This window comes from Chamaea fasciata, unplaced genomic scaffold (genome assembly GCF_029207755.1).
Source record: "Chamaea fasciata isolate MVZ Bird 193981 ecotype frontalis unplaced genomic scaffold, bChaFas1.0.hap1 SCAF_9, whole genome shotgun sequence".
Taxonomy (NCBI): domain Eukaryota; kingdom Metazoa; phylum Chordata; class Aves; order Passeriformes; family Sylviidae; genus Chamaea; species Chamaea fasciata.
In genome coordinates, this window is record NW_027094094.1 from 5,004,829 (window position 1) to 5,019,006 (window position 14,178).

Below are 14,178 nucleotides of genomic sequence, written 5' to 3' on the forward strand. Positions count from 1 at the left end.
CTATGCACAAAGTCATTCAGAAAACTGAGGAAACTGTAACAAATATATAAAAGCTTTACCCTGATAACAGCTTATGGCTAAAGAGAATTCACAAACATTTTATATGAATTCTAAAAAGACTTGTTAAGGACTAGAAAGTCAATATATTCTTTAAGTTTTTCAAAAGCTGCAAATTCTTTACAAATTGAAAAGCCCAAACTAACAATACTTCTAGTAATGCACAAAGATTTTTTTCAAAATTGTGTTTACTTCCTTCTCCCTCTCCATCTTACTTCCTTTTTTGACATGTGAAATGTGAGTAGGGCTTTTCATTCTGAGTACTGTAATCACTGTAATAAAAAAGGACTCTCCTCTTGTGCTGCACAACAGAAAGCATAAAATGAAAATCATTTCACGTGTAGTCAATGTTATGAAACCAAGAGATCCAATAGTTTAGAAGAGAAAGGGGAATTTCATTCTTAGACTGCTGAGCAATCACACCCCAGACATAAAGAAAGTAAATTCATTTTGGTGTAGATTCCAAGCAGGTTTCCATGATGAACTCTCAGAGCTGCCTATTCTCAGTAACCTGTAGTTAACTTTTTGTAGATTGCACAGTAAAGACAAAGGCTTCATGACACAATTCCGATACAAGTTTTTACTAATATTTGTACTAGAAATAAATATTTTATTTTCATGCTTAAATCTGCCTGGAAAAATGTATCCAGCAAGCACCACCTTGAACATCCGTGCCATCAGTTAGCCAAGAAGTTCTGCCATGGTGTGCACACAAACACACAGCACAAAAGCTTTAAAACTTACTCTGCTCCATCTTAGGATGGATAAATACCTATATTCAGTCCTTTAAAAATTATCTTTACTTCCCTTAGGACTAGAACTGTCTCAACAGCCATTTCAACCCCCAGGGGATAAAGTAAATAAACCCTGACACACCAACCAGCATTATTTCAAAGGACTCAATCGCAATAGTAATAAAATAAATCAAGTTTCTTGTCCTAAAAAGACTTCTTTGTCCTGCAGTGCAGTGAAGAGACTGGAAGTAGTTGATATGCATCCCAGGAATAGGCATGCCCAGCAGGCACAGATGCAATTCCAGTATTTCCCTCAATGCAATTTTCAGGACAGTTCTGTCAGGGGGTTTCAGCAGGGTGGAGCACTCAACAGGCAATTCCCCTGATTTCATCAACAGCAAGGCCAGACACCCACACTGCTGGGTAACATCACCCAGGCGTTTCAGCAGTTGGTTCCTAGAAGGATTAGAGCAGGAATGAAAATGAAAATCTTACTTGACTTCACAGGAATGGATGCTCAACTCTTTGTGGAGGAGCCCACTTGTAAGGTGAAACACCAGGACGGAGCCATTGCTCGTACCTATAAAAATTGATTAAAAAAATATAGGCACACATTTTTTTCTTCTCTTCCATGCTTTAGTGAAAATGCAGGATTGACAGCTATTTCTCTCTCTCATTTTTAGATACTGTAACTATTATATCTTACAATTTTAGAAAAACTATGTTAATTTCTAGCACTTAAATCCCAAATATTAAACCCTCTGCAGGCACTGACACCCACCTGGAACAAGACACTTTCCCAAACATTCTTGTAGAGGCTGTAGAAAAAAATGATTATTCTTCTTGCCCTTCCACAACACACCCACCCAGCTGAAGAAGAAAGGAATGTTTCTTTTTTGCTTTGATTAGTGGAGATGAGTAAATGCCTCAAGGAAATGCTTTAACTGTTATCCCCCAATAATGCCAGGGGAGAATCCTGGGTTTATTTTATGGAATCATTAAAGCAATTCTGCTTTCTCATCCTGAAATAATGAGTTCTTTCAAATTAGAAACCAGCAACTTAGTAGCTTTGAGCTTCAATTACATCAAAAACCTCCTGAAACACTGAAACTTACAATTTTCCATTAGACACTTCTTTATATTCATATCAACTCTATGAAATACAACAATGGATACCTAATGGATACCAATCAGGTATGCCAAGTTTAAATTAAAGACCTTGCTGTAAATGTATTTTACACCCGTTTGTTTTCTAATCTTCATATTTCACCTTTTTTAAAACCACAAGTTACATTTTAGCAGCATCACATCATGTCATGATGGACTGCCTGTGGTTTAGAGCACAACTCTGAAAGAGGATGCCAGAAAAATCAGCCTTAAATAGGGAAAATTCTGAGTTAATCCATCAGGTGCTCACTGGCAACTATTCTAATAGCTAGATGGGTTATCTCCATCTGTGGTAAGATAGAATAGATTAAACCAGAAAAAATAACGTGCCACAAGTGTAATTTTAGAAATTTACTTTAGAGCAAAAATAGAGCCTCTGTAAAGTCCATTTACTTGTTCCAGGAATGCAGGGCTGCAGAAGTCCCTATTTCCTGACATTCAGAATGCAGTGAGAGCAACATGTAAAGTGCTGAGTGCATCAGCAGACTGATATCACAGTAAATAACAGGATAAATAAAAACTTGCTGCTATGTTGCGTTTTTCAGGTAGCATTGCTTAAACCCAAGGCAGGAAAAAAGAACTCAAAAGACGCACAGAACCAAACCAATACAAGGGTCACTATCTGCAATAAATTACACAGGATCAACACACAGATTTTTTTTTTCTTCTATTACCAACTATATTTGAATTTAATACAGAATCTATTATTCCAGAGCAATGGATAAGCTGCTGAAGGCACTCACCAACAGCAAGGATGGGCTCATACTGTTTGATGTTTTTGGTTGTGAGGGGTGGGCACATGCGGATGGCGAACGGGGGCAGAGGCAGCCCTGACAGGAGCCCTGTCAGCAGGAATTTGAGATGCACTTCCTGCAGGAATGAATTCCTCAACTCTTCTCCAGCGCTTGCACCTTGCCCTGCTTGAAAAATGAAAGCTCTTGTTAGTATGAAGTCTTAATTGGAGACATTTTAGGTGGTTTTCAGACAGAAATGTATAGAAGAAAAAATTATGAGCAATGCATAAGACACATTTCTTCCTCTGGAGCTTTTCTGAAGACTGGTTGCTGTCCAGATTTCACTAAGAGGGGATGTGTCAGATAACCTGGCTTCTAAGATTAATAATGAAAAAATCAAAGTGTTTCATCCAAATTCCATTTTAAAACACTTCTTTTTCTCAAAGAAAATGAACTTGGAACATTGGTCCTCAACATAAAATCCTCAAGAGGATTCATTTGATAATTTCTTTAGCAAAGAGGAATTCTTCCACTTCAGAGCTACTACTGGAAAATAATTCTAACAAATACCTTAAGTTCTTAAGTAAGGCAAGATGTACAATGCTACAAAACCACGAGAAATCAGCAGCAGTAGTATCAATGAAAGAAATTCTTACCAATCATGTTGTCTAATGAGAGGTCTGGGAGTTTATTTTGGAATGCTCCCACAGGGATTCCACAGAAGGAGACTGGGGAATACAGAGGTGAGGCACTGGAACTGCTGCAAAAGGAATGGGAACAAGTTCCTCATGCAGGCACAATCTCCATCCCCAAGGGATTCAAACAGCCCCTGAAGGGACTCAAAAGCCCCTGCAGCCTTGGCAGCTGTGTCCTGCTGGGCTGGGGCAGCTCTGTGTCATCAGCAGAAAACAGAGACCTACCTGGCTCTTACAATATTCCATCTTTCCTGACAAAGATCAATGTTTTAGAAATAACTCGTAAGAACAGAAGTGAAAACCAGGAAGATTTGGATTCTAAACAGCTTTCCTGGGTATGCAGCACAAGGAATCCATCTAGCAGTATTTTTGGGAACACAAAGAATAAAAACACTAAATCTCTGATGAGCAACAGGAGGATCTATGTTGAAAATCTGGTACTATTGACATTAAAAAGAATTCTATTTCTTTTATGGCAGTAAGTTATTTACTTCATTCCACAGTACTTTAAAGGGTTATTGCAGCAGAACAACCTTAATACATTGACTGTTCAAAGCACTGTATTGATCCACACAGTATTTTGAGAGACTGCTCCCAATCTAAAATTCCAAAGGCTCTGTGTATAACAACATCATTTATACCTCCATATTCCAGTCACCAGCTGTGCAGCTTCACATTGCTCAGTGTCAAATTCACACAAATCCAGCAGAAAGCCATACCCCTCCTAATTTTTCCTAAGGAAAATTATGTGGTCTGAAGAAAGCCAAATGACAGGAAAGTGCTCCCCAAAATAAAACAGACAGTCATTCTAGCTTTTGTTTGCTTAGTCCAGACAGTCAGGATGGAACTGCCTTTAAATAAATAAATAAATAAATAAATAAATAAATAAATAAATAAATAAGAAGTTCTTGCACTTCCCCAAAGAAAGGGAACTGATCTATCTGGATGACACATTTTGTTCCTCCTCCTTCACTCACACACATGCAGAGCACATGAAACACTCCCATGCACAGAAGGATCACTGTTGCCTTTAAAATACAATGAAATACTGAACACCATTTGGAAAAAAAAAAGAAATTCAGGTAAGAAAAGCAAATCTCATTACCTGTTCCTCACATTTCTGCCAGAAATGCTGGATTTCAGCTCCCAGATCATCACCCTGCCATCACTGACTATGAGGGCTGCAGCATTCTCATTCACTGGGCAGCACACCATGCTGAAGGGTCGCACTGTTTTGGTCACCCTGATGGCATCACACTGACTTCTTAAATCATAAACCAGCTCCTGAACTGGCTCTGGATCTGCAACACCAACACCCACAGAGAACACAGAGTGAAAAACATGGGGTGTGAGCAAGCAACAGAGGGAAATGTGAAGCATGACTGAGCACTGGGAGTGAAATCCATGTGCTTCCTGTGCAAAAATTAGGAAAAGCACTCAAAAACAACACACTCTTGATCTTACTGAACACAACAAAGCTCTGGGAAGTCCTCCAAAATGTAACTTTGTAATATATTATTCCATGTGAATCTTGCAAAACCTAAACCAATAACTGTTTCACAGCTGGGCAGAACCTGCATCTGCTCTCCACAACCCAAAACTCCAGGTTTTTTGGTAAGCTTGGAAGCCAGTAATGTAGCTCACTAGAAATTAGCAAACTGTCCAAACCAAAATGAACAAACTAAACTCCCCATGTTTTCCCTTTTTTCCAGACTCCACCATTAGATTTAAAAGACCATTCTTAGTAACATTTCATGAGACAAAAGTTTAATAATTCAGATTTTAATCTAAATTTAAGTCCATATCTTAGGTCTAAAATCAATTTTTCCAATTGACCAAATTACTTCCAAAATCTTGTGTTTGCCTAAAAAGGGTTTTTTTCTTAAAGATAAAAAGAACACACTAACATCTTATTTAAAACATTATGCTATATCTGACTGTTAAGCCACTTACTAATTTAAGTATTATTTAGCAATAAAAGGATAGTCAGGAGATTAATATTATCTATTTTGCACTTAATATCAGGGAATTCAAAAACTTTTGGAATTTGTTTTGGGAATTTGTTTTGGGAAAATACATAAATTAAAAAATAAATTAAATAATTTAATAATAATAATAACATAATAAAAGCATAAATTTAAATTTAAATTCAACATGTAAGAGACAAAACACTAGAAGGGCACTAGATTCACCATCCTGTGTGAGGTGATGATTGGTGTTAAATTATTAATTAAAATGTATGAAAGTTCATTTGTGGACATTTTTGGTGCCAAACTCACCTGGCTCCTCATTGGGAGTTGCAGGGATGTTGCAGTTGGACCTGCGAACCCTCAAGGTGATACAACCATTTTCATGCAGGCAAAACAACCCATCCCTCTGAAAACAAGGGATTACCTGGGCAGAGAGATGCCTGTTAGATTGCACATTCAAAACCTGACCCTTTGCAAAGGACACTTGCAAGGGAGCCTACAATTCCTGATGTTTAAACAAATCATTAAAAATGTTACCATTGAGGCAACACTTCCATGAATTTCTACAGGATTTGTGACGAAGGAAGACAATTAATTTGTAAAAATAACTGAAAGGTTTTGATTGAATTATTACAATGATAAAACCCAACCAAATCTTGCTCACCTGTATGAAAGGCACCCCTGTCCTTTCAATGGCAATCACACCCACTGTCTGATTCACTTCCAAATCAAGGATCAGAATTTCCCTGGGATACAGTAAGAGCATGTAGTTCCTTTTGGAAGGCAAATATGACAACTGAAGACAGTCGTTGAGTGTTACAGATTCAGCACTGTAAAATCAGACATGAACTTTATCAGGTTGTGTCAACGAACAGATCATTCAAAATAAAATTAAGCTTCATTTTTCCTGCCACTGCATTTTTTCAAGAAAGCTCTCTTTTGATCACAAGGCCACTGCAGATTTCCATTTATCTGTCAGAGCAGTGCAAAGCCTCACTGACTTCCAAAACCACATTCTGTTGACTTTTGTCTAAATAAGATTACGGAGTAATTTTAAAAATTGCACTTCATTCAAACGGAACAAGTGTAATTCTTGCACATCTCAAATCCAAAGCAATTCACTTAGGAACAGCACTGGCTGCCCTGACATTTACTGGCATTCATGGGAAATTACCCTTAGACACACCGCTTACTTCAATCTTTATACGCTTTTCTCTATTACCTTACAGGCTTTCACCTAAGTCCATTGATAAAATCAGATACACAAAGCATTATCTGAGAAGGAATATTTGCAACCTACCTTGGCTTTTCATTACTGATTAGGATTTTTACTTTATCAAGGGCCTTTTTGGCCCCCGTAGCAGCAGCCAGCTTGTTGTGAGAAGGACTGGAATGGGGACTGGAGATGTAAACTTTCTTCCCTGAGCTGGCAGGAGCTTTGGACGGGGAGAAGTCAGAGATGAACACTATTCCTTCACTGGTGAGCACTGGACCAAAAAAGAAAAATAGCACCATTCAGTCTGCAATTTGATTGTGGCAGTCCATTTTAATGACATTTTAGTGAGGAGAAACGTTAATAACTTTGGTAATACTGTATCAGATGGAAAACTCACAGTGCTAGACAATCAGCACTTTCTGACTGAAAGAGCAGCAGATGGTCCATTTAAAATCAATTAATATCCAAAAAACTCGACTTTTCAAAATTAAGTTTATATTAAAAACTACTGTATTACTGGCAGAAGCTCAGTTATTCTCTCTCACCAACTGTTTTTCTTTAAGACTCACAATACAAATAGAAGACAGAATACACTTCTGACTGTATCACCACTTTTTGTTCTCATGCAGAGCATTACTGAAACAATCATCAATTCACATTATCTATGTTGCAGCACAAAGCTCAGCTGTACACCTGAAGTGTTTATAGAAGGTTGAATGATATGGCAGATAAAAAAATCCCCAAACTACAAAGGCTGGCAACTGCACTGTCTCATTGCAGATCAGGAGTGAAGAAGCTGAATTCAAGAATAAAATGGTGACTCTCCTATTTCTCTGAGTTTCTTTTTGCTAAAATTAATAAATCTGCACTACAACCCCCTTGACACCTGCATTGCTTCTGGTACTGATCTCACACTGAGTCCTCTGAAATCCTTCCTGTTGAAAATAACATTTATTCCTGGTCTACTTATCTCCCTGGTTTCTCCCTCAGCACCCCTCCCTTTACAGCCTTTTACATTTCACAGGCCTCTCTGTCCTTGGCTTTCCCCAGCTCCCTCTGCACACTTCACACTTTCTTTTGTGAAGTCTTAAACGTTTCTTTTCAGATCTCTAACTTCTCCACTCATGCCTGCTTTCCCCGCTCCCACACAACAGTCCCTTCTGAAATAAGATTCCACACTGGCCCAAGGCTCCCTGTCTTTGCTTTCCAAATTCTTACTGGCATTTCTGACATTATTCTCTCCAGTCCATTACTTTTAATTTCAACATTTACACTCCAGTTTAACGATTTTCCTGGTCACACACATGTTTTATATATATAAACTTACAGGCTAAATGTGAGGGATCAAAGGGGTCAAATGAAAAAGACAGGATGTTTTCAGCGTAACTTTTCTTCCAAAGTTTGGTGCCTGTGTCTGCATTCCACAGTACAATATAATTTGGTGGGTGAACTGCAAGCAGTAAATCTCTGGAAGCATCTTGATTCCACAGCCACTGCATGTCTGTCAAAAGAAATAAGGAACAAAATTAATATTTGGGATGGTATCAGTTTGGACCTGGACAAAAATGTCTTCTCCACTCTAAAACCTTTAAATCAGTCTCAAGTTCAAGAGCAAAATGAAACTGAGTGTAACACTCAGCTCTTTCAAAGCTGGCAAGAGCTTTCCCTGATTTCATAGAAAATAAAAGGTTTCATTTGGTCTGAGAAAATCATAGAAATCTTCAAATGCCGTGGTCAGAACTTCTTTAAAGCTCCAGTGAAACGATGTCAGGAGTAAATAAAACCCAATTTATAATGCACATACAAACAAAAAGTAATAAAACTAAAATGAACTGTAGTAAATAAACAAATTTTCATTGGCCCAGTATCAGACTTAAAATGTTGCATTTTCTTGCACAGAATTTATAAAACAGAATAATAACAAAAACCAAACAACCTGATTTCATAAGGGGACTTTTAGATAATAGATTTAAAGAGCCCACCAGGTATAACATAAGCATCATCACAAGTTTTTAAAAAAACTGAATTGCCCCAAAAAAACCCAACTCCAGCTGAAGAGCAGGAAGGTTCACTTGACATAGTAAATGTTATTATTTCAATCAATAACATTCATAAAAATAGATTCAACCTTTTTGTCACAACATCATGGAGAACATCACCACAATGAATTAAATCACCCAGCATTCCTCTGGGGGACAGTAAATCTTCCATTTACTCATAAAATGAACAAGCAAACATAGAGAGGGCTGGTAATTCCAACAGGAAAACTCCCTGTCAGAACTGAGCAGAGTTTATAAAAGGCATGTGATGGATTTGTACACAATGCTCCATAAAATAAATCCCATATAAACATGGGATTTAGGGGGAAAAAGGCACTGTCATTACCTTGGATAGGCTTTGAGTGCTCCTGGATCTCACAACGAGCTGCTCCTGTTGCCACATCCCACACAATGATTTTCCCCGTGGCGTCAGCGGAAGCCAAACGTAAGGAATATGGAGAGCCAATATTGTGGTGGTAATTCTCCTTAGCCCATTTAACCTGAAAACACAGATGGGAATTGGTTAAAGGACACAAATATACGGCACAGACGCTATAGTCCATGTTTTTCAGATAATGAACTGAATAAAAAAGCACAGTAATAGTTAATGTCAGCAGCACCTGTAACATACCTTTAAGCCACCGTCGCTTGTGTAAATTGAAGGTAGGTCAGCACTGTGCTGCATGACTGCATGGCTGATATTCTCAAATTATATAAACAAAAACCCTTGCTCCTGTAGGTAACTACAATATACACCATGGATAAAGAGAATTTACTCAAATATTTAGAGGAAACCAAATGGCAGTGTTTAAGCTTCTGTGGGCACCCACAAACCTAAACCCACTGACTTCCAATCAAATGAAAGGTGAAAAGTTATCATTCCATTTTTATGCACAGGTAATTTTCCTCATCTGACAAATATATAGTGGTATTGGTGAGGAAGGAAGGTTAGTCTTTAATTTATGTGTTGTCTCATAACAAAACCAAAACAAGTTCCTGCTGATGGAACATTTGTTATCTTTTTGGTTATTTTCAGCACGTTGCCACCACTGATTTCCAGGTGCTACTTTCCAGTTTGGGATTTCAAGCTGCACAGGCTTGTGAACTGGCAATACTTATGAGAAATCACTGTCTTGAAATCTGAAACACTCTGTCTACAACTCCTGCCAGATTCCAAGGGGATGGGTGACACTGACTCCTTCCTTATCTATCCCACATGGAGCTGTTTCTTGCTATCTGCTTTTAAGGTGAACTTCTGCCCCAGGAGGGACTGCAGACACTGACAGAATAAAGATAAGTAACGGGAATTCACCTGCTACAAAAAATCCACCCTGTGTGCTGCCACTGCCTGTCACAGACAGGGTGAGGCAAACACAGGACTTTCTGCAGATGCTGAGAAAGTGACATTTAAAAGTTCAGACAGGATGATCATGAGGCACCACTAACTTTGCACCATGAACCAGATTTACAGCAGCACCCAGAGCCCTGCTGGCACCTTAGTGCTGCCCCTCTCAGAGGCGTGAGCAGGATGTGTCTCACAAACCTGCTGAACAAATTAAACAAATGGGACACATGCACAGCACACAATCTCTAGCTATAAACTCAAAGCAGGTTTCTATCAGAATCACAAAGAATTCTTGAGAGACTCTCCTCTACCTACAAATCTCATTTTTGCAATTCCTGCTTCCCTGCTGCTCAAGAAAGAACTGCCCCTGAGGATATCTGCAGGTGGCTATGGAACTGTAATTGTAAAAACCTACAAAGGTATTTATTTCTCAGTGAAATGTATCTTACTTCAAAGCAAATTCCAGGTCTGGAAAACATCCTTTCTCACGGGAGGAGCTGTCACCAAGTTTAGAACAACAAAAAAGGAGATCTTTACAAGAGCAGCCCTAACCAGAGCCCATGTGCTGCTCCCACACCATGAACCTCTTTCCTCTCTGCAGTCACATTGATCCAACAAGTCCCCACACAGGACCTGACCTTCTGCTAAAAGAAATTATTTTCTAGCAGTATTAGCCACAGTTTACCCTTATTTCAAAACACAGCAGCACTGGTTAGAAACAGGAACCAGAGGTGACTTTCTTTTTACTTTTCACAATCCACACCTCATTTATAAAGCCTCACTATTGCTGCTTATTAACACATCAGAAAGGACATAAAGGTCATTTCAATCCTCTCCTTCTTGTGAGGGATCAAAAAACTCCTCTTATAATTAGATTTTCTTCTGGAAAAGCATGTTTCAACACTCTCTGTAAAGGTAAAATCAGATATAATCCATACAAACCCATCTGGATAGATGGACAACTAACACAGATCCATTTTCAGTGCAGCTTTTACCTATTCCACAGATAGTTACAGCAGCCAAAGGAGAGGATGGAAAATAAATGAAAATAGCAAAGTGGACTGCAAAAAGATGATGAAACAACAGGTTTTTTCTTTGTTTTCTTCATAACAGATGTGATGTGTTTTGGAATTTTTCTGAACTGAAGCACAGGTTTTTGGGGAGAAGATCCCCAGCGGACTGAGTCTGCTGGTGTGAGTCTCTACTCCAAGAAGTTTAGGCCAGACTTACACAGCAGATTTCTTACAGCTCCACTCCAGCTTATCTGTGCTCTTAGCATTTACAAACTCTTAAAAAAAACCCTCCAATTGAGGAATTGAAGAGAATTTCTTAGCAATGTAAAGGTATCTGGAATAATCATGGCCTCGTAACTATTTCTTAGATAATGCTCACTTCTTCACAGTAGAAAAACTATTTTCTCATTCTTCCACCTCATAATTTAGCCATTTTCTCACAGCCTACTTCTGTTCATAAAGCTTCAGGGAGTGGCTTTGAAAAATTAACTTACAAATTATTGGTCTTCAGCACTTCTTCTCCTGTTGAAATAATGTAACTTCTCAAAGCTACTGAATGTAACCAAAACTTATTAAAATGCTGTCTCTGCATGGACCAAAAACTAATTTTGCTACAATTTGTTACATGAGCTAAGTGAAAATATTAAGCCCTAAGTGAATCTGCCATTGTCCACAATCAAAGAAATTATGAATCAAAGAAATACATCCTGTTCCACTCTCCACCCAAAGTCAGACTCTGCAATTCCAAGTCAAGGACCTTCAAAGGAAAGTACAGGTACCCTGCACTTAAACTAAAATTTTAGACATTTTTATATTACTAACATAAATGTTCAGTTTTGTCTGTTATCGTTCCTTTTCTAAGGAAGAAGAAAAAGGTTAAAAGTAACTTTCTAGACAAATGGTGCACTTCCACAACAGGGAGGATCAGGAAAGGCAGCAGCAAAGAGCTCCATTTGGCATTTTGTAATGTGCATTTGAAATCCTCTTATGTTAACAACTTTCCTAGAAACATGTCTATGTTCTGTAACAAATGTCTCCAGATATTCTATCTTTTATATTCTATATTTTCTAGAAAGATACACCATCAACCTCAACTCAAATTTCAGCATGGATGAGGCGCCTTAGCTGCAAAAGAGACCATGCAAAGCACATGTATTTTACATCAGATTTCATGTGAAAATCACGTGAAACATCATGTCAAGCATTCCCAGTGATTCAGAAGGATGACATAACCCCCAGAACCAAGTCACACACCATAAACCAGGTACATCTCACCTTGACAACGCTGGCTTTGTGTCTCTCCAAAACCTGCAGGGTCTGGGCAGAGTTGGCATCCACCACGAGCACCAGGGAATGGCATCCATAGGCAATCAAACCTTGCCAGCCCCTGGAGGAGCACACAGCACCATCAGCAAGTAAAACAGAACAAAAGCTCTTCACATCAGGAATGAGGAGGTTTTGGTAAGCTGAATGCATGCTACTAGACACCGTACTTGATGTTTATCAGATGGTAAATACTATTTAGTAACATAAAAGCATTACAGAATAATATTGCATTGTCTGCTGGAAGCCTAAGCCACCACAAAGCATCTCTCTGTGTCCATCTCAGAATCTTCTTCTGTAAGTTTAAAACACCACACAGGAATTCATGAAGAGCGTTCCCAAATCGTACATGTAAGAACAGATGCAAGAAATACATTTGCAATGTTAAAATTAATTGCATATCTTTTTATTTATTAAATTACTTCTTTATAGACAAAAAAAGGAGCATGTAAACAATGATTATGGTAACTGAAAATCTGCTGAGGCCCGTCTGACTTCAGAAGTTAACCACAGAATCACAGAACGGTTTGGGATGGAAGAGACCTTAAAGCCCATCCAGTGCCAACCCTGCCATGGGCAGGGACACCTTCCACTGTCCCAGGCTGCTCCAAGCCAAACCTGGCCTTGGACACTTCCAGGGATCCAGGGGCAGCCACAGCTTCTCCGGGCACCCTGAGCCAGGGTCCCCTACTCTCCCAGGGAACAATTCCCTCCTGATCTCCTGATCTAATCTCAATCTACCCTGCTTCAACGGGCACCCGCGTGTCACTGCCGGAGGGGCCGGGCCACGCTCGCCGCCGGGCTGTGTCCCTGCCCAGGGCGGACAGCGGCAGCCCCCGGGCTCCCCGCCCGGCTCCCCGGCTCCCCCAGCCCCGACTCCCGGCGCTGCTCGGGGGCTCCCGGCCTCAGCCCGGCCCGGGCCCCCCGCCCGCGGCCCGGCCCTCACCAATCCGCCGCGCCCCGGTTGGGCGGGCTCAGGGCCCCCGTCAGGGTCCGCGCCGGCAGCTTGATGTTGACGGTGAAGCGCTGCATGGCGAGGCCGGCGGGGCGCGGAGCGGGGCGCGGAGCGCGGAGCGGAGCCCAGCGGGGCCGGAGCCGGTGCCCAGCCCGCGGCCCTGCCGGCACCGCCCCGCAGGAAGCGCCGCCTCGGCGCCGCCGCCGCTCGCAGCCCGGCCGGGGCCCCGCGGCCCGGGAACGGCAGTTCCGCCCTGCCCTGCCCTGCCCTGCCCTGCCCTGAGGGGTGTCAGCGGCCACACGCCCATCTCAGGACGGTTCGGGTTGGCAGAGACCTCCGGAGATCATCCACGGCAGCCTCAGGCCGGGCAGGTGGCGCAGGAACGCGTCCAGGCTGGCTTTGGGATGTCTCCGGACAGGGAGACTGCGCACCCGCCCTGCTCGGCTGTTCCAGTGCTCGGCCACCCTCAGTGGGGAGAAGTTCTTCCTCACGCTGAGGTGGAGCTTGTATTTGAGTTTGTGGCCGTTGCCAGCACTGGATAGTCTGGCACCATGCTCTGACACCCCTTAGAGATATTTATATGAACTGGTGAGATCCACTCTCAGTCTTCTGTAGCCCGAACGGTCTCTCCTCATCAGAGAGATGCTCCAGAGCCTCATCACCTCTGTGGCCCTGCTGGACCGTCTCAGCAGCTTCGTGCCTTGCACTGAGGAGCCCAGAATTTGACACAGGAGGGACCCCACGGAGCTGCCACCCGTGGCCAGGGACACGGTGCTGCTGCTTGGTTGTACATCCATGGCTGGGACAGGGCCATGGGATGCTGGATTCCAGCTCCAGGGATGCTTGTGCTTCTTGTGAGGCTGCAGCCTGGGACACCTCACTGGGAAAAGGGCTCCCTGTCCCATCTCCAGGTGTTTGGATGCTGCAGGA

At 41.3% G+C, this 14,178-nt stretch overlaps 1 protein-coding gene across 4 annotated transcripts in view; it reads right to left on the reverse strand.

Moving 5' to 3' along the window:
* WDR11 (WD repeat domain 11) overlaps positions 1 to 13,403 on the reverse strand; it is a 35,066-nt gene extending 21,663 nt beyond the window's left edge. For 2 of the 4 annotated variants that reach the window (XM_066190815.1, XM_066190818.1), the window contains exons 1-11: positions 13,240 to 13,403; positions 12,246 to 12,357; positions 8,959 to 9,112; positions 7,901 to 8,074; positions 6,658 to 6,844; positions 6,022 to 6,187; positions 5,667 to 5,781; positions 4,493 to 4,688; positions 3,349 to 3,452; positions 2,702 to 2,878; positions 1,287 to 1,371 (exon numbers count right to left, since the gene is read on the reverse strand). In XM_066190815.1, coding sequence (XP_066046912.1) covers positions 1,287 to 1,371; positions 2,702 to 2,878; positions 3,349 to 3,452; positions 4,493 to 4,688; positions 5,667 to 5,781; positions 6,022 to 6,187; positions 6,658 to 6,844; positions 7,901 to 8,074; positions 8,959 to 9,112; positions 12,246 to 12,357; positions 13,240 to 13,325 — 1,556 coding nt within the window. In that variant the 5' untranslated portion in view covers positions 13,326 to 13,403. The remainder of the gene's footprint in view (positions 1 to 1,286; positions 1,372 to 2,701; positions 2,879 to 3,348; positions 3,453 to 4,492; positions 4,689 to 5,666; positions 5,782 to 6,021; positions 6,188 to 6,657; positions 6,845 to 7,900; positions 8,075 to 8,958; positions 9,113 to 12,245; positions 12,358 to 13,239) is intronic. The other 2 variants (XM_066190817.1, XM_066190816.1) reach the window with 2 other exon arrangements.
* Positions 13,404 to 14,178: the final 775 nt, after the last annotated feature.